We start from the raw sequence: 27,763 nt of genomic DNA on the forward strand, positions 1-27,763 counted from the left end.
CACATAGACTGCCAAGTAAAAAATAATTTGCTTGGGTTGTATTTACTGCCTGTGTACTCCAGGTGGCTGCAATGTCCACATTTTCTGTCATGAAAGCTTTCTGTTCTGCACTTTCTAACTATCCGAAGGTGTGAAAACCTGTTTTTATACAGTCTATGGTGAAAACACAATTAATTAAAACAACAACAACAACAATAAACAAAGTAAAAAAAGAGAAAGAAATATAAGTAAATATTAAGATTTAATAAAGTATAATACAATAAAACAGTCATTAAAATAAATAACCATAAACAATAAAAACAACAACAGCAACAATAAAAGGAAAAATTACATGTATATGAAATCTAAGTAAAATATAAAAATGTAATTGGGTGTTAAAAAAAGTATAATACAATAAAACAGTCATTAAAATAACTGTAAATAATAATTAGAAGCACATTGTAACAATATGAATTTAATTATATTGACATTTTTTTATTTTTTTATTCAAGAAATTGGATGAAAATATACAATCACCTTCAGGAGAACATTAACAAATAAAGAAGATAGAGGAAAAGAGGAGAAATAAAACACAATAAAGGGGTATGTAGCTTACAATCAATAGAGAGAGAGAGAGAGAGAGAGAGAGAGAGAGAGGAAGAAAAAAAATCTATATAATAATAATAATAATAATAATAAAATAAATAAATACACAAAATAAATAAATATACATTTTAAACCAATGAAGGAAAGCTATCTAAGCTTAATCAGTCAATAGAAATACATTTTTCATATAAATCCAAAAACCTGACACATTTTTTATTGTTAGTTAAACAAAAAGATTTGAGCAGTGAGTCAACCTCTATCAGGAAATGTGAAAAAGTGGGAATTGAGTTAATTATATTGACATTTAAGACGTGCAGTTGACGCATGACGTCATTTCCGGTTTCTGCCATTTTGCGGTTGCGGGTCGGTCTCGAGCTGCTGGTGCGTTTCTCACCGAATACCGACAATAAAGTATTTTAAAGATAACAAAGCCCAGATAAACCGGTAAAATGTCAGATTTTGACAGCAACCCCTTCGCGGACCCGGACTTCAGCAACCCGTTTCAGGTAACGTTAACGTTTAATGTGATCTCACTGCTGGTTTTATTCTAGTGACTCGGCGCAACGCTTTCTGTGTGTTTACAGATAAAATAAAAACATTTTCTAGTAATTTTCTATTACGTCCGTATATAAGAAAGTAATTTAATCCTATTATCTTCAATGAAAAGCACAGAATCTTTTTTTAACAAGTCAGTAGTGTGAACATATGTCATTTTTGGCTCTTTATTTTTGTTCGTTAGATTTTATTATTATTATTATTATTATTATTATTTTTATTGGTTTTCTTAATCTTTTTTTTAAAACCATTTTTATGTGTAGTCAATCCAAAACAAACCTTTAATGCTCTATAAATTATATTATACCGCATCAACATATTCTTTATCAAGAGGGATCTTTAATTCTGGGTTTGGTTTCTAACCTTGGCTTTAATTCTACAGTTTATTCCTACCTAAAATTGTACAATCTACAATTTTTTTTTAATATAAAGTATAGATATAGGAATAACTGATATTGTTAGGAATAGATATAATAGTTGAACACTTACTGGACTGAAGCAACTTTGGTTTACTTGATTATCCAAAATATCATTTTTAGCAGAATCATGTTCAAATCAGATCTGCTCATCGGAAACATTTATTTAATTCATCACTGTATTGCATTCCTTTATATGTTGTGATCATTAAACTAAACATTTAAATATCTTACTAAGCCATATTATTGGGAGATACAGTGCAAAAACTGATATGTATATGCATTTTATGTAAGTATCTTATGGAGAAGCATTAAAATTCATCACTTTTTGTTAATGTAAATATCAGCAAGTGCGTTTAGTTGCATATTTTTGAGGCATTTTTCCTCCGTGTTCTTCCTATATCATACTATATGAGCCATAAAAGCCTGATGAATGACACTTAACGTAAAACACATATGCAAACTGTGGAAATAAGATTTTGTCTAAAAGTGCAATTAGCTGTTCAATAAAAATAAATCACCTACTATTTCACGCCAGGTTTAACAGGTTATTAAACACAGGCCATCTGCCTTGAGTTTTTCCTCCTCTGTTTTCCTCTCTCTCTTGTAGTCTCTGGGGAGAGTCTGTATATTTGACATTACAGGTGTTGTAGACTCCCAGATGGGATCGGACCCGTCTTGGAGGTGCAGGGGGACAAATGCAAATTCATGCACAGCAGATTGGGGCCATTGTTCGGTCGGATAGGACATGATCATTAGACCTCTTAGAGAACGAAGCACCCAGTTCTCTCTCCTTTCCTCGTTTCTAATACCAAACCACCCACGTTTACACAATCAGCAGCAGCTTTCCTTCTCAGAAGTGTTTCTATTAAAGCATACCTCTTAAGCCGTCATTAAACTCGACTGCTCAGACGAGGTATTTCGTTAAAAGATCGGCTGTAACGGTATGCGGTCCGTCATGGGGTTGCTGTGGTAACAACACCGTAGCCGACCGACTCAATAATTAATGCGTCCTCCTGATTGCATTGTGTTCCTGACTCACGTCTTCAGTGTGTGTATAGACCGTCTTGAGCTTGCAGATTCTTATTGTCTTGATTCATTTGCCGGATTTGCTTCCAGAGCTCAAAATAAAGCAGGCATCAGTAAATACCTGAAACCCTGGGTTTGGTGTTTTGTCCGTCTCAGAACAGCAGCACGCAGACAATAGCATCTCGGTTGAATGCTGTTATTTATTAATGCTGCTGTTATGAAGCCAGATGATGGTGGAATTAGGATAATAGTGCATTTGACAAAGCTACTTTCTACTTCAAAATGAAATGTTTAATTCAATGTGCTACTTTGTTCTTTGTTATTTTGAATCCACTAGACGTTTTAAGAGTAAATCTTACACAACGTTTGGTAAAAGTGAGATTTGTGTGAGAAAAGTACTGAAATTGAACCAAAACATCTTTAAAAAAACACATTGTGTTCATTAGAGAAGTAGTTAAATATGTCTGATTCTTGAGCAGATCTTTTATTTGAATCAGATCTTCTCAGTGACTCGGGTGGATGGATTTTCAGTGAATAATCACCCAATTTCTTGCAATAAAGTCCCAAAGGCTTGCCGGGCTGAAATGACGTGAGGGGGCTAAATGATGACAATTTTTATCCGTTAACTTCCCCAGAAAAGACAAAAGCTTTGAGTTTGGAGGAAGAGTCGTTCCTCACCGGAGTCTGGTAATCATTGTTAAACATTCCTGACTCTGTAAGGCAGTTCCTAAATGAAAGCACAGAGCAAACAGTCTTTATCCTGGATCAGATCCTGGTAGAAACGCCTCTCACGTTGTGCTGAAACAGTGAAATGATGCAGCTTCATCAGTGCTGCAGGATGATGCGAACCGCTGCATGGGTGTGTGTTTTAGTTAGGGGTGTAACGATATCACAAATCGAACCGAAAGATCGCGATACACCACCCACGATACGAATCGCGGAACTCTCGTGGAGTACCGCGGTACTTTCACGCCTCCTGCTGCCCATTGTTGATGTTAATGTCACTTATCTCTTACTAACTAATCTATTAATTTATTCAATTTTATTTCCATACATTTGATTAAATTGCATTGGTAACAACTAATACGAGCTTTTTAAACGCTGTTCTAAATATTATATTCCAAAGTTACTGTTTTCCAAGTGCATGTCATGTCACGTGACTTGGGAGTGAGCGTCACACTCGGTTACTACTGCATACGCAGGATGGCTGCTCCGCCTGAGATTGCAGATCCCACAGACACATTTAAGTCTTTTGTGTGGGAACATTTTGGTTTTCCAGTGGAGTACAGGAATGGAATTTGTGTCGTAGACAAAGCACACACAATCTGTCGTAACTGTTTCTCAAAACTTACTTATACGACAGGAAACACGTCTAATATGCAAGCGCATCGGAGACATCACCCCAACATTAATATTAGCGACACACGTAAGAAGCCTCAAAAACAGGAAACTTTTCCCACTGCCTTCAGAATGAAGCTACAAGCTAACTCGGACCGTGCTCAAACAATTACATAGGTAATAGGTGTTTTCATGGCACTAGATATGCAGCCGTTTTCCGCTGTTTAGAATGACGGATTTTATTCATAACTCATACAAAAATGAGCCGACACTCAGTGAAAACGTAACATGCCTCACAGACATAATAAATATATTTATAGAAAGCTGTAAATGACTACTTAACGAAATAAAACAAATCTAAAACAAAAACTCATTGTAATCATAATCTGTGAAGATCTCGGCGCATCTAATAAGGAAATCGCGAGACAGGCAACTTCATCCTTGCAACACAGACTTAGAAAACACTAGTTTATTAGTAAATAATTCAAATATCTCCCTAATATTTACCAGTCACATTTATGGTAATTACTTTTGCCGGTGCTTTGCGGCAAGCTTGAGCCTATTGCGTGTATTTGAACGCAGAACTGTTCAGCTGCGCTGCTGCTGCGGGACACTTAACTCCGTCGAGTCGCTCTTCACAGTCGCAGTAGCGCGGTCTCGCGTTGTTTCCACCAGCGCGGCAATTTTGTTTTATCACTTATTAATGGATGTCTAAAATATAAAAGTAAGGAGAAGTATAAAACAGGCGGTAGGCCTGGCCCGCGTCTGAACTTTGACGTGAAAATTTGTCTCAGAGGAGCAGTTAGATGTGGCATCCAGCAGTGATGATCCTCCAGCAAAACAGGCACCAATCTCTGAACTGTTTGGAAAGTTAGTTCCAGTGGAGCCAGGCACTCCTGCACCTTGTAATGTTTGTCATATCAAATGTCTCCATATCAATGGTGAAAGATATACATTTTATTTATAATATATTTAATTTTAGTTTACTCGGATAAGCTGACTGCACTACAGAGATAAATGTTTTATTCTGACTAGTCTACATTGGAAGTATTTATTTACATTTTGTTTACTCAGGTATGCTGACTGCACTAAAAATGTGAAGCCAAAGTTAATAAAGAAAAAGACAAGTTATTTTGTTGCTATAATTAAGTTAAGTGAATCTATTGTCCTTTTACCAGCAATGCTAAAGAACATGAACCCTGCCACCACAGCAAACCGAACCGAACCGGACCGAACCGTGGCTCCAAAATCGTAAACCGAACCGAACCGTGCCATTGGTGTATCGTTACAACCCTAGTTTTAGTGCATGCATGCATTTGAACCTGACTGAACACGTTTGACCTTATTACACTCATTTCATAACGCAGCAGTTGTCAAACTCACAAAACTAGTCAGTGTGTGTGTCTCAGCTGTAAGAAAGTAGGCTGTCTAAATGAGGTCCGTCTGATTCTGTCCATCACTTGGAGATCGTAATGAGAACACAAGAAGAGAGGGAAAACTCTAATGATCTGATTAGATGGATGTTTCTGGAGACGTGGGCCGCTCTGCAGATGCAGTGTGTGTGTGTGTGTGTGTGTGTTTGCCTTCATTCACACTGTTGTTGAGGGAGCGGTGATTAAAAACAGAATGGTTTTATTTTAGTTTCTCTCTGAGTCACTCGTGTCATCGGCGGAGGAACATTACTGTCACTGAATGAGAATTTCGTTAGTAGGGTTTCCGCTCACATCTTCTGATTTCTCAGAATGACCACCAGTGCAGTGAAGTCTCAAAAGTGACTGATTTAGAACGGCAGCAAACATAAATAGTGTGCCATACTGGGTTTAATAGGAAAAGACAACAGTCTGATGCTTTAATGACGTTTCATACACAAAGTGATTGAAACAAAACAGTTAATAAATATAGTCACAAATGATTTATAAGAAATAAATGTAAAATACATATTAAAAATAAATTGAATGTACATAAGAGACATTTTTTGTGTTTGTATATTTTTATATTCAAATAAAAGGTGAAAAAGAAAAAACATGCACACAACAACACATTGGTAATAAATAATAATCATAAAAGATGCATAAGAAAAACAAACAAATAAATACATTAAATACACAGCAAATGCTATGTATATATTTATTTTGAACTGAGCTGGGATATTGTATATGTAATGTTTATATGATTCAAATGCTCTTCAGGAAGGGAGCTTACTAGGTTTTGGACCAGAGCTGTTCTGTCTCTGAAACCAGATGTTTTATAACTTTCTTGTATGAAAGACTGAGTGGATGGATTTTTCTTTTACATGCATTTAGCTTTCAGTGATACTTGGACGCAGATGTTTCTGAAATATATTTTTACCTGCTAGATAGACAAGGGAGCAATACTGCACACTAATCAGCATACTATACTAGTCCCAGATGCTTTGAGCTCTGGTTTATTTTCATTTTCTTTTTACTATTAACTTATCTTTGTCATATTGGTTTCTTATTTAGATTAGATTCAGCTTTATTGTCACTGCACATGTCAGGTTCAGGGTAACGAAATGCAGTTAGCATCTAACCAGAAGTGCAATATTTTTTTCTATTGTTGTAAATAAATAAATAAATCAGTCAGATGTAGTGATGAAGAAATGTATAATTTCTTTAATAATCTTTTTTTTTTTTTTTTATCTTGTGTGTGTTTTTTGTAAAGCACTGTGTAACCTCTGTTTTAAAGTGTGTCTGACTTTGTTTCACTCACTCGTGGTCTTGTAGGTTTCACTTGCGTATCTGTAAGGTGACATTTCAGGTTTCTTTTGTCTTCTAGCCCACACAAAACTGCACCTTTTGTCTGTCTCCTCCGAAACATTTGGCCTTAAATGTGAACGCTCACGTCACAGCACACTCATTGTTAAGATGTTCTCTACAAGACAAATAAACCTGTGTGTAGACAATCTTCTCTGCATTAACGTCAGATGTGTCACACCAGCCTTGCGCTCAGATTTGTTTTGCATGTGCTTGGGAAAGTTTGCAGCAGTTATGTTTGCGTTGATCTGATTTGCACCGTTTTCATCTCGGCTGCATTCAACGCTAATCTTGTTTCTTTCTAAAATAAGCTTTTATTCTGTGAATACTCGATTGCTGTGCTTGTCAAATCTCCGTGTACATCCTGAAATTCTCTGTAGTTATGAAGAAACACAGTGCTGGAGGAGGTCAAACCCAGACGCACTGCTTGGGTTGAGTTTCCCGCTTTAGAATCAGGTCACCGAATGTGAGCGAGCACTCTTACAGATAGAGTGATTCACAAGGACATATGTGATGTAAATGGTTATTTCTGTACTTTATCTTCACATTTTGAGTTACATGTTACAGTACATCCTCAATAGGTTCATGTATCATGTGTAATTTAGGTAAACAAGTGGCTCACACTTAAAGGAACAGTTCACCCATTATGAAACTTTTCTGAAAATGTGCTCATCCTCAGGTCATCCAAGATGTAGGTTGAGTTTGTTTTCTCATCAGATTTGGAGAAATGTAGCATTGCATCAGTTGCTCACTAATGGATGCTCTGCAGTGAATGGGTGCCGTCAGAATGAGAGTCCAAACAGCTGATAAAAACATCACAATAATCCACAAGTCATCCAAACCAGTCCATCAGTGAAAATCTTGTGAAACCAAAAGCTCTTTTTTAAAGAAATGAATCCATCAAGATGTTTTAACATCAGATCATTACTAAAATACGAGTCCATAATACATAATAACGCTTCCTCCTGTGTAAAAGTCCATCTCCTGTTGTCCTTCCTACATCAAAATCCACACACATATGTGTTTAGAGCTGTTTTGGCCTGTAAACAGTGAATTGTAAATGATTCAGACCAGAAAACACAGCTTTTCTCTTCACAAGAAATTAACTGATGGACTGGAGGGTTGTGGATTATTATGATGATTTTATTAGCTGTTTTGACTCCCATTCTGACGGCACCCATTCACCCGCTACTGGACTAATGGTTAAGGACATTTTCAGCAAATTTACATCTTTGGGTGAACTATGCAAATTGAGAGAAAGTGTTAGTGTGCTGCTTACATAGACGATATTCCTGTGTGCTTAAGTTCAGACTTTTTAGACTCGCCTGTAATGCCTAAAAATGTTTTCTATGTAGGCGTTTGACTAGGTTTGGAGATACAGACATGCGTTCTGGTCAGGTGATCACAGAGTGTGACATCAGACATCACTGTCTCACAGTGTGTATATGATGACAATACCGAAGACATAGACCGTGTCTTCCAGCTAGTACAGATGTGTGTGAATATGTGTCTGAAATATCCTGACATTCCTCCAGTCGTATGAAACGGATCCACCTCAGGACCTGAGCGCTGCATACTGGGGCTGCTATGGAAACAAGGGATGGTTTAGCGTGTGTGTGTGTGTGTGTGTGTGTGTGGTTAACTCCCTTGGACGTCGTGTGTTAAATGAACCTCTGGTTTAGTCAGTGAGGGAATAGTCAGCTATCTTTATCCAGAAGCACAGGAGTTCAGATCTTTCCCGCTGTGTGTTTGGAGTGAACACTAGTGTGCAGCAGAACTGCCTGATGTAAAAAGTAGTAGGCTATGAAAGAATAAATGTTTGAAACTGTATAAGCCTGAATGAATGTAGTGAGACGGCATACAGGATTTTTCTTCCAGTGATGACTTAACATTTGCCGAGCCGGGAACTGCGTCAGAAGGAGATTCTGGTTCATTCGTCACACTGAAGTCAGGTCAAGTCAGGTGCATTGCATTGTGTGATACTGTATTTCAAATTGTGTGTTTTACTGTATAATGGCAATACCTGATGAATGATTATTATTTATAATAATAACTGTGCATTCTTCTTTTGTTTCTGCAATGAAAGAGTGTATGGGTATTCTGTTTGCTTACTTATTAATGTGCAGACTATGCAGATATATCACTACTAAATATTGCTATAATATTAAAAAACATCTGGTAACAAGTATCCAGAATTTAAATTATTTAAATTATTTATGTATTAGTATATAATTTTATTATTTATAATCATAACAACAACAAGAATTGTCCATGAAAAAAAAGAATATATATATATATATATATATATATATATATATATATATATATATATATATATATATATATATATATATATATATATATATATATATATAAAATTAAATTATTATATATAATATATGTAAATTAAAGTATTTTAAGATTTTTTTCTGAATAATTAAATTATTATTTATATGCACTTATCAGTGTTGCAGTTGTGTTGATATTATTGTTGTTATTAATAATGTGTGTTTTTTTATTGTAGTCTAAGAATAAATAAAAAACAATATTTTATAATTAATAATAATAATTATTATTATAATTATAATAATGTTTGATAATCAACATGCAGAACTTAAACTATTGCTTTAACCTTTAAAAATATAATTGGTGTGGTATTGGTCATAAAGAGTCCATATTGGTTATAATCTTCACTCTTCCCCTTATCCATTTATAGCTTTTGCTCTGTGTAAATGACTGGAATCAGGCAGGAGAAAATTACAGCTTCAGTCTGATATTCCTGATGCTGTGGGCTGTGGAAACGGAGGACAGCATGTGTAGTATTTCCTCTGTGAAGCATGACATAATGTGTGTTTGCTTTCTCTCTGTTGTTCTGTGCTTGAATCTTATGCCGACTCAGCACTGGGCGTCAGGATTAGATTGGTTTGCTCCAGAGCTCTCCGACATCTGTGTGAAATTAGTCCTGATAATCAATCGTGCCTTTATCAGCAGCACGTGAGAGGAAAGTTGGAGTTTGTTTAGTGCTGTTCAGATATTAGTTCATGGTTGTTTTATAGCAGCAGTTTAACTGTTTGTTGTCAAACCGTGTTGCAAAGTCATATGTTATGTCACATTCATAATAATTTGTGAATGACTTGTTTGTGCAGTTTAGTTTCAGCATGTTTGTAAATAAGAGGTCATGCACACACAAGTTTAGCACACATGCCGTACAAACTGTAGGCTACAGTTACCATAGAGAAAAAAGTATTTTTGATCTACTGCATTCACTGTTCAGTTCCATAAAGCCAAACCAAACATCAGAAGGAGCTTTATTTGCTAAGTGAAATCACACATACACACACACACACACACACACAAATAATTTGTATTGGTTTACAGGAGTTAACATAAATATGCAAGAAGATTCATCATAGATCTGTCTCTTCTAGACCACAAACCCATTCAGTCCACACACTAAACGTCTGATGCATTCTGCATGCAAATCTGGGAATCACTGTTTTTTTAATCTTTTTATCAGTCTTTTGGGAAACAAATTCATGTTGACAAAATAGTGTTAGTAAGCCATTTTTTCTTCTTCCAAAAAATCTGTCAAAACTTGTATTTTTTTTCGAATAGAAAATAGAACTTATGAAATTTTAAAAGTGGGTCTATTTTATCTTATTTTATTTTATTTTAAACAATTGTCTCAAAAAATGTTGTAAAAAACCAAAAAGGTAAAAGATTTGTATTTTGAAGTTTCATTATCTTATTAGAATCTGTGTGTTTTTTATTTTACACATTTTTATGTATTTCTGGGTCAAAACGGACCCAAACTCTTGACAGTTTAACGACAAAAAGGTCTATATTTTCCATCTTTTTTTTTGTTTTGTTAAAATATATAGAGAGATATTGGGAGTAGTTCATGTTTTAAACCACATTTTAGTCTTGTTTTTTGTCAATGGTATTGCATGTTGGTATATTCATAGAAAACCTAAGTGTTTAATTAATGATACTGGTGTTGTCTTCGTCTCATGTTACTCATGAAAAAGAAATGTAATCAACAAATGTTTTCATCTTAGTTTTTGTTAACAAAATGAACACTATTAAAAACTATCAGGTAAGCTTTCAGGTTTATGCGTAGAAAACATAAGATGCATAAAGTCAGACAATCAAATTAAAATCAACTGAAGACTTTTGTTACTTACAGGTGTGTGCAAATCGTGTAAAAAAAAAAATATATATCTAGGTAAAATATCCTAAACAGACAAATACTTAAAGACTGTTTCCTCTCTCTGTGTTTTCTGCAGGATCCATCTGTGACACAAGTAACGCGGACTGCCCCTCCTGGCCTGGAGGAGTATAACCCTTTCACAGACACAAAGCCGGTGAGACAAACTCACTCTAATATTGAGATGCTGTACACTAATTATGTTCAAAATTAACAAGTGTAAAATTAGAAGAACGGCTCGAAAATATCATCCGCCAACACACTTTGAGAAAAGAGTGAGAGGGAGGCTGGCTGTCTGTGCTTAGAAGCGGTTTTTACATACCAGTGTTAGATACTATTATAGTTTCTATTAATATTTTCAAGTATTTTTTATTTTAAAAGTTTCTTTGTTTACTTATGGAGTAATTATTTTTTAGTTTTAGATATTTGAGTACATCAAGTAACTGAAAATGAGAAATATCTGAAATTAGTTTAATTTCAAGTAGCAAATGTTTTATGGCTTTAGTTTTAGTTAACTGTAATAACACAGTTGCATAAAAAATACAACCTACAATTTTTGAGAATAGTGCATAATGCAACATTAAGATTTCAAACATTATAATTGTATTAAATTCTAGAAATATATTTATAATATAAGAATAAATAAATATGAAATAAACAGCTATTATAACTGATTAATTTTTTTGCATGCACTCGAACAATGTGATTGCAGCTGATGTAAATTTCTGTCATCATGCTGGTAATGGAAGGTCAGTTGGAGTACATTGCATTGTGGGAAACAGTATGTCATGCCGTGTGCTCTGTTTTATACTGCACATTTTGCCAAATGTTGTAGGTCATCCAAATGTGTGTATAAGGTGCACTGTAAACATTCAGACTTAGTTTGAGTAGTATGTTTTTTTCTGAACGTGAGAAATGGAGGCAAGGATACAAACAGCATGCATACAGTACCAACAAATAACATCATTCACAGTGAGAAGCTGTACCAGCGTAGAGCTCGCTGCCCAGAACAGCCCACACTTACAGCACAAACTGAATGCTTTTAGATTACATTTATCCCTTGCCTTAATTAGGCACATGAATTTCTTCATTTCTGAACGATCCACAACATTCAAAACACTGCTGAAAATATGATTGAAAAGAAAAAATATGATGTTGTTGTTGTTATGTTCCAAATAAGGTGAAGGCGTGCGGTGTCTTGGACTACTGTGTCTCATTTTATTTTGTGGCATTATAGGTCCCGCCAGGCTCCGCCCCTAAATCAGTCCCTCCCACAGCAAACACACAGCCGGCCATCATGAAACCCACAGAAGAACCGCCAGCTTACACTCAACCTCAGCAGACACCGGTACATGCACCTCACTTTACTCTTTACTTGGTTCACTTGAAATGAAATTGAAGTCAAAAAGCAGAAAAAGTTATTTAAATTGTTCTTTTGACATGGCACTGATGCTAGGGGATGAGCAGTGCTTTATAAATGTTTGCATCATGTTCCTTTCTAATATTACACTGGCTTGACTAGGGCTGCATGATTAAGGGGATTTTATTTTATTTTATATATGTATTGTTTAAAAGCTTTTCTCGGCTTGTTATTAGGGCTGCATTGATTTGGTCAAGAATTTTGTGATCATAAAGCAATACAGCTCTATTTGTATTATTATTAATATTATTAACAACAGTAATATATATATTGTCTGAATTATTTTATGTGTTAATCAACTGCTCAAAGTTCCTTCAGAAGGACTTCTGAATCCTTAAACACCCGCTTGGGTCCGTGTGAAGCGCAATCCCTGATGCAAACGTTGATGTCAGAGGGTATTCACATGGAAAATCCTCCTTGATTTCACTGAAATATCCTCAGTAGGACAACAGAAGCTTCCAGTCTGCTCACGAGGGCGCTCATACTGTATAATTCAGCACGCCTGAGGGACAGGGACGCCTCGCTCCACACATATGGACACGCAGGCACACTTTGGGTGTGTGTCAGATGACTCACTCGCTCGGGCTCCATGCGTGACGTCAGATGCTTTGAGTTAGGACACAACGAGGTGATCCAGATCTTCAGGAGCTCAGGGTCTGTCGCTGTAGTCTTTAGTTTGTAGTAGCAGCTGAGAGGAGCTGAGCCCCAGGGTGACAACAGAAGGATTGTTAAAGGACTTGTTACCCACTGGCTTTATTAAGCCGTGTTAGTCACATGGTGCTGCCTTCAGGGAAAGCTGGGGATTTCTGAGCCCTTATAATGACCCAGAAACAAGGGCAGAATGCATCAACAGAAGAGTGATACTTAAAATTATAATCTGTCAGAACTGGGACGCTTCTGTAATGAGTGCAGGATACATCAGTTCCTATGAGGTCCGGTGCAGTCTGGACTTTATTTTCAGCAGGATGCATTCATATAATTCATGCAAAAGTGCTTTTAAACTCAGATTCAAACTCTACTCTGTGTGTTTGCTAACAATGAACTCTCACATCCCACACTGTATTTGCACTACAACTAGTTCAGTTTATGAAAGTAAAAGCTTGGAAAATTCTCTATCACTGTAGCGTTCATATTTATGACCAGCTATAAGTCAAGTTAATCTCATCAGCGGTTTAGTTCCTTACTTGTAATATTGTATTCAACTCTATAAAGTTATCCTTGTTACTGACGCTGGGTGTTTTTATATCATGACTCTTTGATTGTATATGGTAATCTGTTTCACCAGTTTTTTTTTTTTTGTGTGTGTGTGTTTCTTTTTTTTTTTTTGATAATAGTGAATATGATGTTGTAGAGTGTTATTGATCTGAGATGTGCAATATGTGCTAAATACCTGTATAATCAGATTGAATTTATTTTATATCACTATTTAATATTTTATTCAATATTCATTCACAGAATATATATTAAAACAATGGCATGAAACTTTTAAGTATTGCACAAATAAGTAGACATTGCATTTTAAAGATAATCAAATCTAATATTTCACAATATTAATGATTTTACTTTGTTTTTGATCAAATAAAGGCAGACTTGGTGAGCAGAAGAGATAGTTTTACATTCTCATACATAAGTCTTACATAAGCCATAATCAGTTCTGTATTCATATTCAAATTTACAGTGTGTAAGGACTCGCCAGATAAGATATGGGGTGAATAAACAATACAAGACTTGCATTGTCAGTCAGACAGTGATTGGCCCTCACGGGTCTGAGTTTCAGACGTGTTTGTGATCGTTTCTGACAGCTGTGTGTCCAGAACATGCCTTTGGTGTGTTTGGATGTTGACTCTCCTAATGTTACGTTCTGCTGTGCCTGTAAGCAGAATTATTGTGTGTGTAGGATCAGGCACGAGCCCAGGCGGAGTTACTGAAGAGACAGGAGGAGCTGGAGAGAAAAGCCGCTGAGCTGGACCGCAGAGAGAGAGAGATGCAGTCTCTCAGCGCTTCAGGAGGTGAGTTATTAGCCTCGCCTCAAGCCTGTCTATGCTCCATCACTTATTCTGCTCTGAAATCTCCCACCTGTCACAGTTAGGTCCTTTAACACAGAAAATGGAACTGCAGCATAAAATCCCATCCACATTGTAGCTTATTCTGACCACGATTGTGTAGAAAACTCATCTACATCACCATGCATCATATTTGGTAAATGAAATCCAATGTGTTTCTCACTCATCTTCAGGTGCTGGTTCCAAAACAGTGCTTGTTTTGCTCAAACACATCACACTTTTGCACAAAATAGGATGCATTTTGTCGCATTTTTGCTTTTGATGACCATCAAAAAATATTGTATTCTCCCTTAATCAGCAGAAAAACAGCACAAGGTCATGAGCCAGATCAGAAAGATTTGTAAGTTAAAGGTTGTAAGTTAAATCATAATTTTGAAAACAATGCTGATGCATACATAACTTGGGAAAAACTGTATGTAATGAGAAGGTTTTATTGATAATTTGGAAATCATAAATGGTGGAAAAACTGAAACTGTGATGAGGAATAAGAAATGGGTACTTTTGTAAATTAAAAAGGAGTGTTTAAAAACTCAAAATTATGATTTGGATATGTTAATTTATTAATCAGTAAAAATCACAAAAAAGCATGCTACATATTGCATGACATTTATAAGACCACAGAATATGAGAACTAGCCATATTAACTCTTTCTTTGTGATGCATGGAATTTAATTGAATTTATAACTCATGATTGCTCAAAGTTGGTATTGTCAGTTATGTATAAAGATCTTAAATTACTTAAATGTGTGACCCTCTCTGTGAAATCCAGTCTGAAGTTTCAAATTTAATTTAGATTTGATTTTAATCATTAATTTCACTATGATATAAAACCTTGACAAATACACTACTAAATGTAACTTTTGTACTTGAGTACATTTTTACTTTTTTTTTCTAAGTTGTAGCCATTTTTGTGTGCAGTATGCATCAGCAGATCTGTAGACATTCGTTCTGTGGTTGAAACAGTATTATGCTTGTCATCTCACACAATCAGCTTTAGATTTAGTGTGATTTACGGTCTCTGTGCACCAGGAGGAGAGGAAAAACAATTACTGTCCTGTTTCCTTGTTCTGTACCCCAGTTTACCATCTGTTGTCATCATGCTCCTTTTGCATCATCCACCTCTTTCTTTCCACTTTAAACTGATTTTACAGTCTCCTTCTTGTCTGTAAGGGAGGAAAAACAACTGGCCGCCCCTTCCAGAGAAGTTTCCTGTGGGTCCATGTTTCTATCATGACATATCCGTGGACATCCCTGTGGAGTTCCAGAAAACCGTCAAGATCATGTACTATCTGTGGATGTGTGAGTGACTCTTGAGCAATCCCATAATGCCAGCAGACCAAAAACAGTAACCAAACATACTGTGTGAAGCCCAGCCAATCACAACAGAGAGCTCATTTACATATGCAGTACCAGTCTTAAAGGTACAGTTACAAAAACAGCCTGTTTAATTCTATACTGTAGGTCAGACAAAGGTAGAACATCTTCATGCTAAATGCTAAATTAGAAACCTTGAAATAATACTTAACAAACCTTGACCAACATTATAAATGCTCTTTTTTTGAAAGAAATATTATAAAACTGTAGAGTAAGTCTGTGTTATCCTCATAAGTTCATCTTCAAGGTCTGTTTGAAGCCGAAAAGTTATTGAAGAATAGATACTTAACATTTTAAACCTACAGTAGATAGGTTTATAAGCTATGTTGCCATAGTATATTTTAATTTTAAAAAATTTAACATTTAAAATGACACATCATCCACATAAAAAGTATACAGTATATAATTTTACAGTTTGTATGTATATATATATATATATATATATATATATATATATATATATATATATATATATATATATATATATATATATATATATATATATATATATATATATATATATATATATACTGATTAAAAATATTATTTACTTGTATTATTTTATGAAATTATAAAGTAAAAAGAATATATTGTTTTACAATTACCAATATTAACCCAATTGGAATTAATAGATTTTGTTTACATTGCTTTAAATGTATATTGATCAAAAACAATACAAATTTATAAAACCTACCAATTATTTCTTACAAAACTACATCTGAACATCTTTTACTAATATTGATTCAAAAGTTTTCAATCAAAACTAATAATAATAATAACTAATTTTACGCAAATGAACTTTCCCTTTCAGATGAAAAAAGTGCTACATTTTTCGTGCTGCAATTGTTAGGCACACATTCATTAATAATAGTGTAAAGACTAAATGAATGGACTTCAGCAGTGTCTGTGCCTCCCAGAGAAACTGGATGAGATCAGTCACATGATATCAGACGCCTCATGTGATGAAGGTATCATGTGATTAGTTTCGCCTGATCTTGTTTTGTAAGGATTTGGAAGGGAATTGGGCAGAAAGCGACAGAGATATATGAATAACTCGAGAGATTCTTGGCAGTCGTGCAGTAAAGATGTAGACAGACTCCATGAGTTAAATTAAACCGATACAGTACAAATTGCAGGGCCTTTATTTTTTACAGCAAGAGTAAAGGAAGTACCATGTAAAGAGAAGTTATGCATGGTGATCTATAATATTAGCCTGTCCAATCTGAGAATTATACCACACTTAAAATCTTAAACTGACGATATTTAAATTGATCATATAATCGGGAACTTCAAAATACGGTCTCAGTCAACTACATTAATTACTATGAACTAACGTTAAGTGTGTTAAGTGTTCAAGTGTCAAGTTTTCAAACTTTTGAGGTTGGTAAGATTTTTTTTAGGATTTTTAAGGTCTCTTCTCTTGATCGAGGCTGCATTTATTTGATCAAAATATGTAATAATATTGCAACTGAAAATAACTGTTTTCTATATTTATATATATAATGTGAAATATAATTTATTCCTGTGATGCACAGCTGCTCAAAAAAAACATTTCTGGTTATCAATATTGAAAAGCGTTGTTCTGCGGAATATTTTTATGCCACATTATGCCAGATTGATAAATTCTTTGATAAGTTCAACAGCATTTATTTGAAATGGAAATCTTTTGTTACATTATAAATGTGTGTGTGTGTGTGAGTGTGTGTGAATACGTTCTGGCTCTGGTTTATCTTCTATAAATGATTGAACCGTCTGGTTTTGAGCTCTACTATTAATGGAGTGATTTCTGTGTGACTGTGAAGAGGTTTTGCAATGATTCAGTTAATATAACTGAGACGGTGAATATTTAGACTGCTTTAATTATTAACAGGTTCATAGATGAAACATTCATACAACTTCAATTCATAAACTTCTACAAGTTTTTATTTTATTTTTGTTCTAGTGACAGTTTAGTTATTAAAAAAAATAGTTTTAGGTTGCTAAACGGTAAGCACATGATGTATTTTTGATTTATTTTCATTAATTTGTTAGTTTTTTAACATTTTAATCCGTTTAGTCATGGTTTTCATACTTAATCTCTGCAAAGATTTCGCAGAGTTTAACCGGTATGTGCAGAAAAGCTTCCTGAAAAGAAATACTTTATTTTAAATTGAATGAGTGATGTCTCTTTTCTCCTGTTCCTCTCTTGCAGTCCACACGGGGACGCTGTTTGCCAATATATTCGGCTGTTTGTCGTGGTTCTGTGTAGATGCGTCGAGGGGAGTGGATTTTGGTCTGGCCATGCTCTGGTTCATGCTCTTCACTCCCTGTTCATTTGTCTGCTGGTACAGACCTCTGTATGGAGCGTTCAGGTACACACACACACACACACACACACACACACACACACACACACTACCTTTATTGACAACTCTGACTATAACTATAACGGTTTTCTTTCTCTCTTTCTGTAGGAGTGACAGCTCTTTTAGGTTCTTTGTATTCTTCTTCGTCTATATCTGTCAGTTTGGTGTTCATGTGCTGCAAGCCATTGGCATTACAGGTTGGGGAGCCAGGTGAGGAAACACACACACACACACACACACACTCACACACCAGAATCAGAAATTAACCCGGTCAAAAGCGCAGAAACACTGCTGGAAGTGATTAAAAATGCACTAGGTATTTAAAAAGATGCCCTTATTAAGCATTTCAGTCTACTTTTTAATTACTTTCTAAGATTTATACATTTTAAATGTATGTTTTTCATAATTGGGGATTAAATAATTTTTTTTTTTTTTTTTTTATGAAGTGAGACCAGATTTAGTTCTTTATCAAAGATAAGCTCTTAAAACCTTTTTATTTTTTGTTGTTTATTTACAGTTTAGTTTTTATTAGGGCTGTCAATCGATTAAAAGATTTAATCACAATTACTCATATGATTAACTCATGATTAATCGCAACTTAATTGCACATTTTTATCTGTTCTGAAATTAATACTTTGCAAGTTTTTAATACTCTAATCAAGGTGGGCATGGACAAATTTGGATGCTTTATGCAAGTGTACATTTACATTTATGCATTTAGCTGATGCTTTTATCCAAAGCGACTTTCAGTGCATTCGTGCTATACGTTTTCTATGTCTTTCTTTTTTTTTGTCAGTATGTGTGTTCCCTGGGAATTGAACCCATGACCTTTTGCACAGCTAACGCAATGCTCTACCACTGAGCCACAGAAACACCAAATGGATGTTTATTATTATTAGTGAAACCATACTCAACATAGAGAATGAAGACTAGACATGTTTCAGAGGTCATAGATGTTTTTCAAAGAAAAAAAAAGAACATAGAAATTCCAGTTTCCCATTTCTTCTCTTTCTTTGCTCTGAGTAATACTGACACAAGCCTGTTAACCATATTATTTGCAGGACTGGGCATGCATTATTATTTATTATGACTTGACTTCATCCTAAATAATAATAAAAACTGTCTTTTTATTTATTCCTTCCCTTTCTAGCTTGTACTTATTTCTACAAATGCCTGAAACTTGGTATTACGAGCACTTCCTGTGTCAGTTTTCCTCGTTAAGAGGAAATTCCCCAATTGTAAGTCGCTTTGAAACTAAGCGTCTGCAAAAAGACTAAATGTAAATGTATTATTAAATTTCTTTGTCTTTCTGTGCTCACCTAACTATTGTATTTTGATGCATCCAAATTCTCCACAAAACTGCTTTCATTTTATTTGACTGTTTCTGTTGTCAGACAGCCGAATGAATATGAAATGAAACGCGACCCATTAAGACTACATAACCAGCTCTCCCTTCCAAGATGTTAATCTGCACATAAATCCTGATTTATAATCGAGCCGTCATCTGATGAAATCAAATACACACAAGATAAAGACAATAGCTGTGCTGTGATTTCATCTATACTTAAATAAGGTTTGTCCAATGATGTGTTATGTATTGTTGCTGCGCGCCTTCTATTTTTAAAATCAGTGCCGTTAAAATGAGTTTGCATTAACGTGTTCATTTTGACAGCCCTAGTTATTATATATAGTTATTTCCTCCTGCTTCTCAACACCAATATGGTTGTGGTAGCTGACATTTAGTTAAAATATTAACAAATGAACAGTTTTATTTTCTGTTTCTTCTGTTTAATGATGCATTTAAGTGTTTCTAACACCATATTTGTAAATGGTTGAATATGTATCTAAAATTCAATGCACATTTTATTGAAAATAAATGAGTGAAATCACTAAAAGTGGGTAAAAAGCACTCCCAGCTGCTTCAAAACTTGAGACAATAAAAACATTAAAATCTTATACAGTGTAGAGGTGTTCAATCAAACATAGTGACTGGGTAATTGTTAAAAATGGTTTGTTTTGTCTTTATTACATGAATATATTTTGTCGCTTATTTACAGCTACATTTGAATCAGTTTTTTAGGTCAGTGATCATTTTTCACTATGATGTGTTTTGTCATTTAATTTGCTCGGATGAATGACATGCTGATTTTATGAGGGTAAAAAACAAAAACATTCCCATAAATGGCAAAATTTAAATCAAATCTAGGTGGCAATTAATGAAAACATTTCACACTTTCACTTTGCTTCCATCTGACATGATTTTTCCTCCCTGCATCACATTCATATTCTAACATTGTGAAGGTTGTGAGGACTGAGCCATTGTTTGTGTTTGTAGCGGCTGGATCTCGGCGCTGACCGGACTGAACACAAGTATTCCCGTCGGCATCATCATGATCCTGATTGCGGCTCTCTTCACCGCGTTGGCCGTCATCTCTCTCATCATGTTTAAAAAGGTGCTTCACCTCAAATGCACTTCCATAGACTTCACATCTTGACCAAAACAGTGTTAACCAAAACTTAAATGCTGAAATAAAATATTAATATTAAATGAAAACTTAATATTAAAAAGAGATGCAATGGGTTTAAGTTCTAAAATGACTAAAACTTAAACTGTTTATATATTTGTTATATAATATATGATTTATTTTTGACCAAAAAGCTGACAAAAGCGCATAACAAAATTACTCAAACTCCCACTTTCATTAAAATGAATCCTGAAAAGAAAATCTCATTCAACTAAATTAAATAAGTTTAAGTACTAAAAAAAAAAAAAAAAAAAAATCTGAAAAGCACAAAAAAAAAATAAACACATCGAAAATTATTATTGAAATAAAACAAGTTGAAGTACTAAAAATAATAAAATTATAAGTGAAATAAAAAATAAAGCTAAATAAACTGAAAATCTAAAAAGCAAAGCTCATTTAAAATGTTTAATGATTTAAAATAAATTCGGTAATAGTACAATAATGATACTAAAACAACACTGAACCATAAAGACAATGAAAATCTGTCAGTTTGACAAGGAGTTTTAACTGGTTTTGGGGTTTAGGCCTTCTTTCTCATTTTATTTGGGTGTCAGTAGAATCAAGCTTGCATGTGTGTATTTGCAGGTTCATGCGCTGTACCGAACCACCGGCGCCAGCTTCGAGAAGGCGCAGCAAGAGTTCGCCACAGGTGTCATGGCCAACAAAACGGTGCAAACCGCCGCCGCTAACGCCGCCTCCACTGCTGCACGGGGAGCCTTCAAAGAGCAGATCTGATTGGTGCAGAGAACTCTGACTCCGCCCATGTTACTTTAACCCCGCCTTCCGCATTCCTCATAACTGTCTTTACAGCCAATCATCAGCTCTGACTTGCTGTTCAAGACCACACCCACTTTCTTTGAATTAATCCACTCCTATGACTGACTGAAACCCCGCCCACAGTCCCTCCCCTCCTGTCAATCAGCAGGTGTGCTCACCTGTTCTTTAGTTGGAGTGTGTGTGTGTGTGTGTGTGGGGAACGCCTGTCTGTTTGTAAACCTAAAGAGTCAATTTATATGTTCACATCGCTGTTGGGTGTCAGTTTGTCCCTGTTAAACTACAGGAAGTGATGTCATCCACTGTCCTTTTATGGGATCCAAGTAAAAAAGAATGGTTATGATCTCACAGGTTTGTCTTACGTAAAATCAAACGTCCAGATCACATTTAACCTCAAAATTCGAAAGAAAAATCAACGTTTGCGATATTTTTTTTCTCTCATTTTTTGACAGTTGAGCACATATAAAAACTGATTAAAATCTGTTTTGCGTTACATTCAGCTTAATTTTAATGAAAATGGCATAATGCAAATGCAATGTAATTTAAATACAAATACAGCGCTTTTCTGTAGATTTTGGGGTATAACATGACATTTTTCATGCAAAAATTTTGGGTTATAGTATTAACAAAGTTTTGGGGTATACCATGACATTTTGCATAAAATATTTTGGTGTAATCTACGACATTTTGCAAAAACGAAATTTGTCTTTTCTTTCAATTTTAAGGTATAACACAACTTATTGTGTAACAAAATTTGCCATTTTCATTGGATTTTGAACTATAACGTGACATTTTGCATCATAAATTGTCACTTTTCATTGGATTTAGGAATATAACATGATATTTTGCATAAAAAAACAATGGACTTTTCTTTGGATTTTGTGGTGTAATATAAACTTTTCTTGCCGTGATTCGCCCCACTTACATTATAAACGCTTCATCCTGCAAACGAGCCATCAGTACACAAAAAAACGTCCATCAGATGCAACTCAGAGGGTCTCTTTACCTGTAAATATATAAATATATAGATATATTAAACCTGTATGATGACATAAAGTATTGACTGATTTTAAACACATGAATGATTTTGAGGCTTTCTGGTTTCTTTTTGTTCTTTCTAATAGGAAACTAATGGAAACTAATTCTTAAAAGCGTGATCCACGCAGGATACGATCCTGCACATGCATGGAAAGCTTATAGGATAAAACTGGAAAACCCTTTTAAAATCACAATTCAAATCTGTGCATCGCCCCTGAACATACCTAACAACGTGTGTGTAAGACTGTGCCATGCTGGGGAGGTTGGATCCTGAATCACATTGTTTGTCGTCATTTGAAGCGTACAGCTTTTTAAGTGATGTTTGGTTTCCTCATTTTTTTTTTTTTTTTTTTTTTTTTTTGACTGGAGCAGAGAACCTTGTAGCCTTGGTTGCTGTCGCCAAGAGACAGCCAAGTTTTGCAATTATGGGATATGCATCAAGATTCAAATTGATCTTGATCTTAACCTTTCAGCAACACTCTGTGTGTGTGTGTGTGTGTGTGTGTGTGTGTGTGTGTGAAAGAGAGAGAGAGTGTGTGTGAGAGAACAAACTGTGTGTTCATCGCCTGTTTTCAGTATTGAGTTTGTTTGAGTCTTTAATTTATAACTTTTAAAGAAATAGTTCACCCAAAATTATCTTTTTTTTGGGTGAAATATTTAAATATGTTATTATTTTGTTTAAAATGTCATTGAGTGTGTCATATTTGTGTTTTTTTTTTTTCAGTCGTGTACCGTTCTCTTTACATTCTGTGTGTGTGTGTGTGTGTGTGTGTGTGTTACTGCAAGTCGTTCTTCCTTTTATAAATAAATGTCAACAAACAGCACCTGAATGTTCCTCTATTTAATTTAAAACAGGAAATAAAAACACAAGAATCTGTTGAGAGTGTGAGACGACGGTAAACTGACGTGACCTCTTGTGTTTGGTGCAATGGATCGTGGCTTTAAACTGTCTTTTTTTAATTTGTGATGTTAGTTGACTTAGTTGAAGGAAGGGATTGAAGAAAAAGCATCACTGGTTGTACTACTGCTACTACATTGACATTATTTAAAAGAGACGTGAAGGATATTTGTATATTTTGTATAACTAAAGGAACGGTGGCCTGTCGTACTGAATTTCATTGTACTGTACAAATGCACTCCTGTCTCGCTCCCTTAGCCGCATGTTGAGTAGTTTGAGTTTTGTATATTTATTGTATTAACACAAAAATAAAATAAAAATCAACTACACAAACCATGTGTCTTATTTTGCAATGATTTCCATTTCTGTTATGTATGTGTGTATATATGTATATGTATATATATACCAGTCTTAAGCTTAAGTCTTTAGCCCAATTACTGTATTTATGCATTAATTTGCTGAAAAACAATAGCAAATGTGATCATAAACACCTGGTTTAACGTTATGAAAGCTCCAAAATCATCAGATGAGATTACCTCAACATATAATAAATGTTGTTGTACAATCATCTAATTTTGATTGTTTTCTAATAGTTTAATATGTATTTTAATTGTATATACATTTTAAACACTAAGAAGTGGTAAAGACAAAGAATGGGTATTTAAATGTTTTTATTATTGAACACAGAACAAATAACATATAGAGCATAGCATAAGACATTCAAAGTAATATAAAGTGTGAATGTTAATGACTTTTTTTTTTTTTTTTTAAATTTCAATGAAGATATAAAACAGACAAATTCAGCTAAAATACCTTAAATATTGGGGGGAGAGTTTAGGCATTTTTGTTTATGTTTATACAAATTTGCACAGCAATGTATTCAAGACCTTTGTTAACTTTATTTTCATAGTACACAATAATATCCTTTAAAGAAAAACTAGATTAAAAATAAAATGCCAATTCCTTACAAAACTTTTGGGTAATTTTACAATCAAAAAACAAATGTGTTAACACCACTTTCTCATTTTTACAAAAATAATATATCATCAATATCAGAGTATCTTGAAATTATTGATTTAACAGGGTAGATGGTATGCACAATTTTTAAATGTATTTCTTTAGTTTTGTAATTATGTAAAGGGGATTAACCAAGCAGTCTTCCAATTAATATTATCAATAATAGAGTTCCAAAAAAATTTCCTCTAGGTGTTATTTTATTTTGTTTAAAACATGCAGATGAGGTGAGTGAGGTGACATAAATAATAAAGGTTTTGTCCTCTAGAGGGCGAGCAGTTTCGGTGATTCAGATCTTGTGACGTTTTATAAAACCTTTCGGGGATATTTGGACATGTATAATGTATAATCGTTTATATCTCGTAAATATATATATTAACATCTAACATGTAGATAAAAAGAAATATATAAAAATGTAAAACATCCTATAACTTTATCTGATTATCTGAATCAGTCACAGCACCGATGAGAAAAGTAACAGACGTCACGTGATTATCTCTTGCGCTTCATCTGGTGTCTAAACAATAATTTACACCTCAGTAATTTATTTAAGAAACTTTAATAGCGATTGACTTGGAGAATACACAGTAATATGTCATAATTACAAAATCATAATTATTCATATTTTTCCACTCGCGGAGTCCCGATTACTTTTTCTCTCAACAGAGGGCGATACTTCACCACTATTCAAAATTACACTCGATCAAAACGGTCTAATTTTACTTTTACATTACTTTTACTGAGGTTATTAATTCAGTTGTTTCTTTTACACTCACTCAGTTGAGAACACATATTAAAAAAATATATATATTACACATTATATTACTAAGATAACTATTTTAGTAGCTATAAATAATATATAGGTTGCATCTGTTGCATGCACAGTAAGTTTTTTATTATTTATGTGACACCCCCTCCATATAGATACCAGGAAACAGCGATAAAAACAACAGCAAACGTAGAAATTTCCCCTCATGATTTGACTGTAAAATGAGTCACACCTTTCTTACCTGCGCGGTCACGTGATCGCCGAGGAATGGGCTGCAGTCTTGAAGTGTGTGTGTGTGTTCAAAGAGGAAAAAAGACAGCCTCCGTCCTCTAGTGTGTATAATGGGTTTGTAGGAGCAAAACTTCTCCTGGTCGGACCAGTTTTTCCAGTCTGATTGAGAAGAACACACAGAGAACAGCTCTTCCACACTGACACGGAGCGAACATGGAGCAATAAAACACAGAAACCCGCTTCAGAGGAGTCACACAAGTCGATTTGAGATCGGTAAGTCATTTTTATTTCTTAAAAGACGCTTTTAAGTGTTTGTGATTTTGTTAAATTTGTCGTGTTCAGGTGTGTCACACCTGAGCTCCTCTACCTGTGTGTGTTTTGATGGAGAAACTCCTCAATCTTTGCCTCTTTTCTGAAGATTTATTCCGGTTTTATCTTTAAAACATGCGTTTAAACTCTTCACTAATTCTTAGGTTTAGTATAAAACTTTTTTTTGTGTGTTTTTGTTAAGAAACTCTGTGGCTCTTTGGAGGTTAAACAAGTACTTGGTGCTTCATTATCGGTGATAAAGATCAACATATGAAGTTTTTAAACTAACCTTTATTTTAGTTTTCGAAACTCTTGAGTGTGGGGAATCATTTAATATCATATTTTTCTAATGCATGAATGCTAATTATTATCTAAAGTAGAATTTCATTTTTTGCTTGACTTGTGCTCTGTACTATTTACTTAGCTTGTTCCATCCTTTTCAAACATACTTTATATGTTCCCTTATATATATTTAAGAAAACATTAGTTTTGTTTGAGGTTTCTGAGACTCTGGTTATAAACACAAGAATAAATGCTAATAAATTTTTTTTTTTTACATGCATTTACATATTTAAACCTAAAAGGGTGCCTCAAAACAGGTTATTATTTGTTTGTACATGCCTTAGGCACATTTGAACCCCAAACATATAAAAATATCAAGTTAATTTTAGCTGAACGTGAGGGTTATGAGTATATTGACCCCTCTATCTCTCCTGCAGTCAGAAATCAGAGCTCTTGTTTTTCTCAAAAGTTCAAAAGAGGTGTTCATTTCATGTCTTTCTTTAAGTCACTTTTTCCGTCATGTGTTCATGTCAAGTCAGACAAGCTTGTTTTATAGTGTATTATGTCTCATAATGTAATTTTTAAACATAATAATGCTTAAAATTATACCAAATTTACTTTACAATCTGAAAAAAGGCGCACATGAAATTGTGATGGTTTTAACATCTTTTGAGCAACATATGCATGTAATAATAATATCCAATGGTTATTAATAGTAATGGTTTTCAGGGTTGTCTTGGAAGATCTAAAACTGTTAAAAGCCATTTCTTTGTAATTAATTGTGAAATATACTAGCATTTTTTATTTAATGAAAATATAGTTTTGAAATGCAATTGAAAATGTCTTGAAAAGTCGCTGGAGTATATTTGTATCAGTAGCCAAAAATACACTGCATGGGTCAAAATTATAGATTTTTCTTTTATTCCAAAAATCATTAGGATATTAAGTAAAGATCTTGTTCCATGAAGATGTATTGTACATTTCCAATCATAAATATATAAAAACCCCATGTTTGATTAGTAATATGCATTGCTTAGAACTTCATTCAGACAACTTTAAAGACCATTTTCTCAATTTTTAGAATTTTTTTGCTTCCACAGATTCCAGATTTTCAAAGAGTTGTATCTCTGCCAAATATTGTACCATCATAACAAACCGTACACCAATGGAAAGCTTATTTATTCAATCGCAATTCGAAAAAGTCACCCTTATGACTGGTTTTGTGGTCCAGGGGCACAAATGATTTATGAAATCTTCAGTGAATTTTCCAGACCGGTAAATGAAAATTAAATATACACTGTAAAAATTATTTGTAAATATTAGAGCATCTAAGAAAAAACAGTTTGAGGGTTTCTGCTTTGTTTAATTCAATGTGTTTCTTGCCATTCCTTTGTAAAACAAAAGGTCGTTGCAAAGGCTTGTAAAAGGCAGATGGGTAAATTTAGAGGAAGTTTGAGTTTTAATGTATTGTACGTTGGGCCATTGAGAAACAGTTCCTTTTTATATCTGTGACAGTCATGTGTAAATGTAAAAGAAGCAGACTGTAAGTTAGTCTGAATGAGTGAACGGTCAATGAATGAATCTCCTGCGAGAATGTCTGGACGTGTTTGGACTTGATTGCTGTTGTTCTTCTTCTCAAATGCATATCGTTCTGCTGTATGTGGGTTAAATTGAACCGCCTCTGCTCTGTAAAGAGCCGTGTTACTCACAGAACTGGTTTCTTCTGTGTCCAGAAGGACTGCAAATATTGTGAAATGTAGTGGGTGCGGTTTCTAGGGCTTTCTCTTTGAATTACAATTTCAGTCTGTAGGTTAGTT

The 27,763-nt window shown here is 34.4% G+C and overlaps 2 protein-coding genes across 2 annotated transcripts in view; both read left to right on the top strand.

Annotated features, from left to right (window-relative positions):
• The first annotated feature begins 925 nt into the window (after positions 1-925).
• On the top strand, positions 926-23,675 carry LOC113039049 (secretory carrier-associated membrane protein 1-like). Its single transcript, XM_026196922.1, has 9 exons — positions 926-1,091; positions 10,984-11,061; positions 12,142-12,252; positions 14,222-14,333; positions 15,558-15,686; positions 17,953-18,112; positions 18,215-18,316; positions 20,442-20,559; positions 21,217-23,675. Exons 1-9 carry the CDS (start codon positions 1,035-1,037, stop codon positions 21,364-21,366), a joined length of 1,017 nt encoding a protein of 338 aa, XP_026052707.1. The 5' UTR covers positions 926-1,034; the 3' UTR covers positions 21,367-23,675.
• A 1,730-nt stretch (positions 23,676-25,405) lies between these two features.
• LOC113039051 (phospholipid-transporting ATPase IC-like) overlaps positions 25,406-27,763 on the top strand; it is a 34,648-nt gene continuing 32,290 nt past the window's right edge. The window contains exon 1 of the mRNA XM_026196923.1: positions 25,406-25,628. The gene's annotated coding sequence lies outside the window, so the exon portion shown is untranslated. The remainder of the gene's footprint in view (positions 25,629-27,763) is intronic.

This window comes from Carassius auratus, chromosome 21, assembly GCF_003368295.1.
Source record: "Carassius auratus strain Wakin chromosome 21, ASM336829v1, whole genome shotgun sequence".
Lineage (NCBI taxonomy): Eukaryota > Metazoa > Chordata > Actinopteri > Cypriniformes > Cyprinidae > Carassius > Carassius auratus.

Excerpts from the sequence above, each read along its gene's own strand:
- LOC113039049 (XM_026196922.1), top strand. The coding sequence starts at position 1,035 with ATGTCAGATTTTGACAGCAACCCCTTCGCGGACCCGGACTTCAGCAAC. Across the intron at positions 14,334-15,557 it reads GTCTCTCAGCGCTTCAGGAG|GGAGGAAAAACAACTGGCCG; the intron begins GTGAGTTATTAG and ends CTTGTCTGTAAG. Across the intron at positions 18,113-18,214 it reads CCTCTGTATGGAGCGTTCAG|GAGTGACAGCTCTTTTAGGT; the intron begins GTACACACACAC and ends CTCTTTCTGTAG.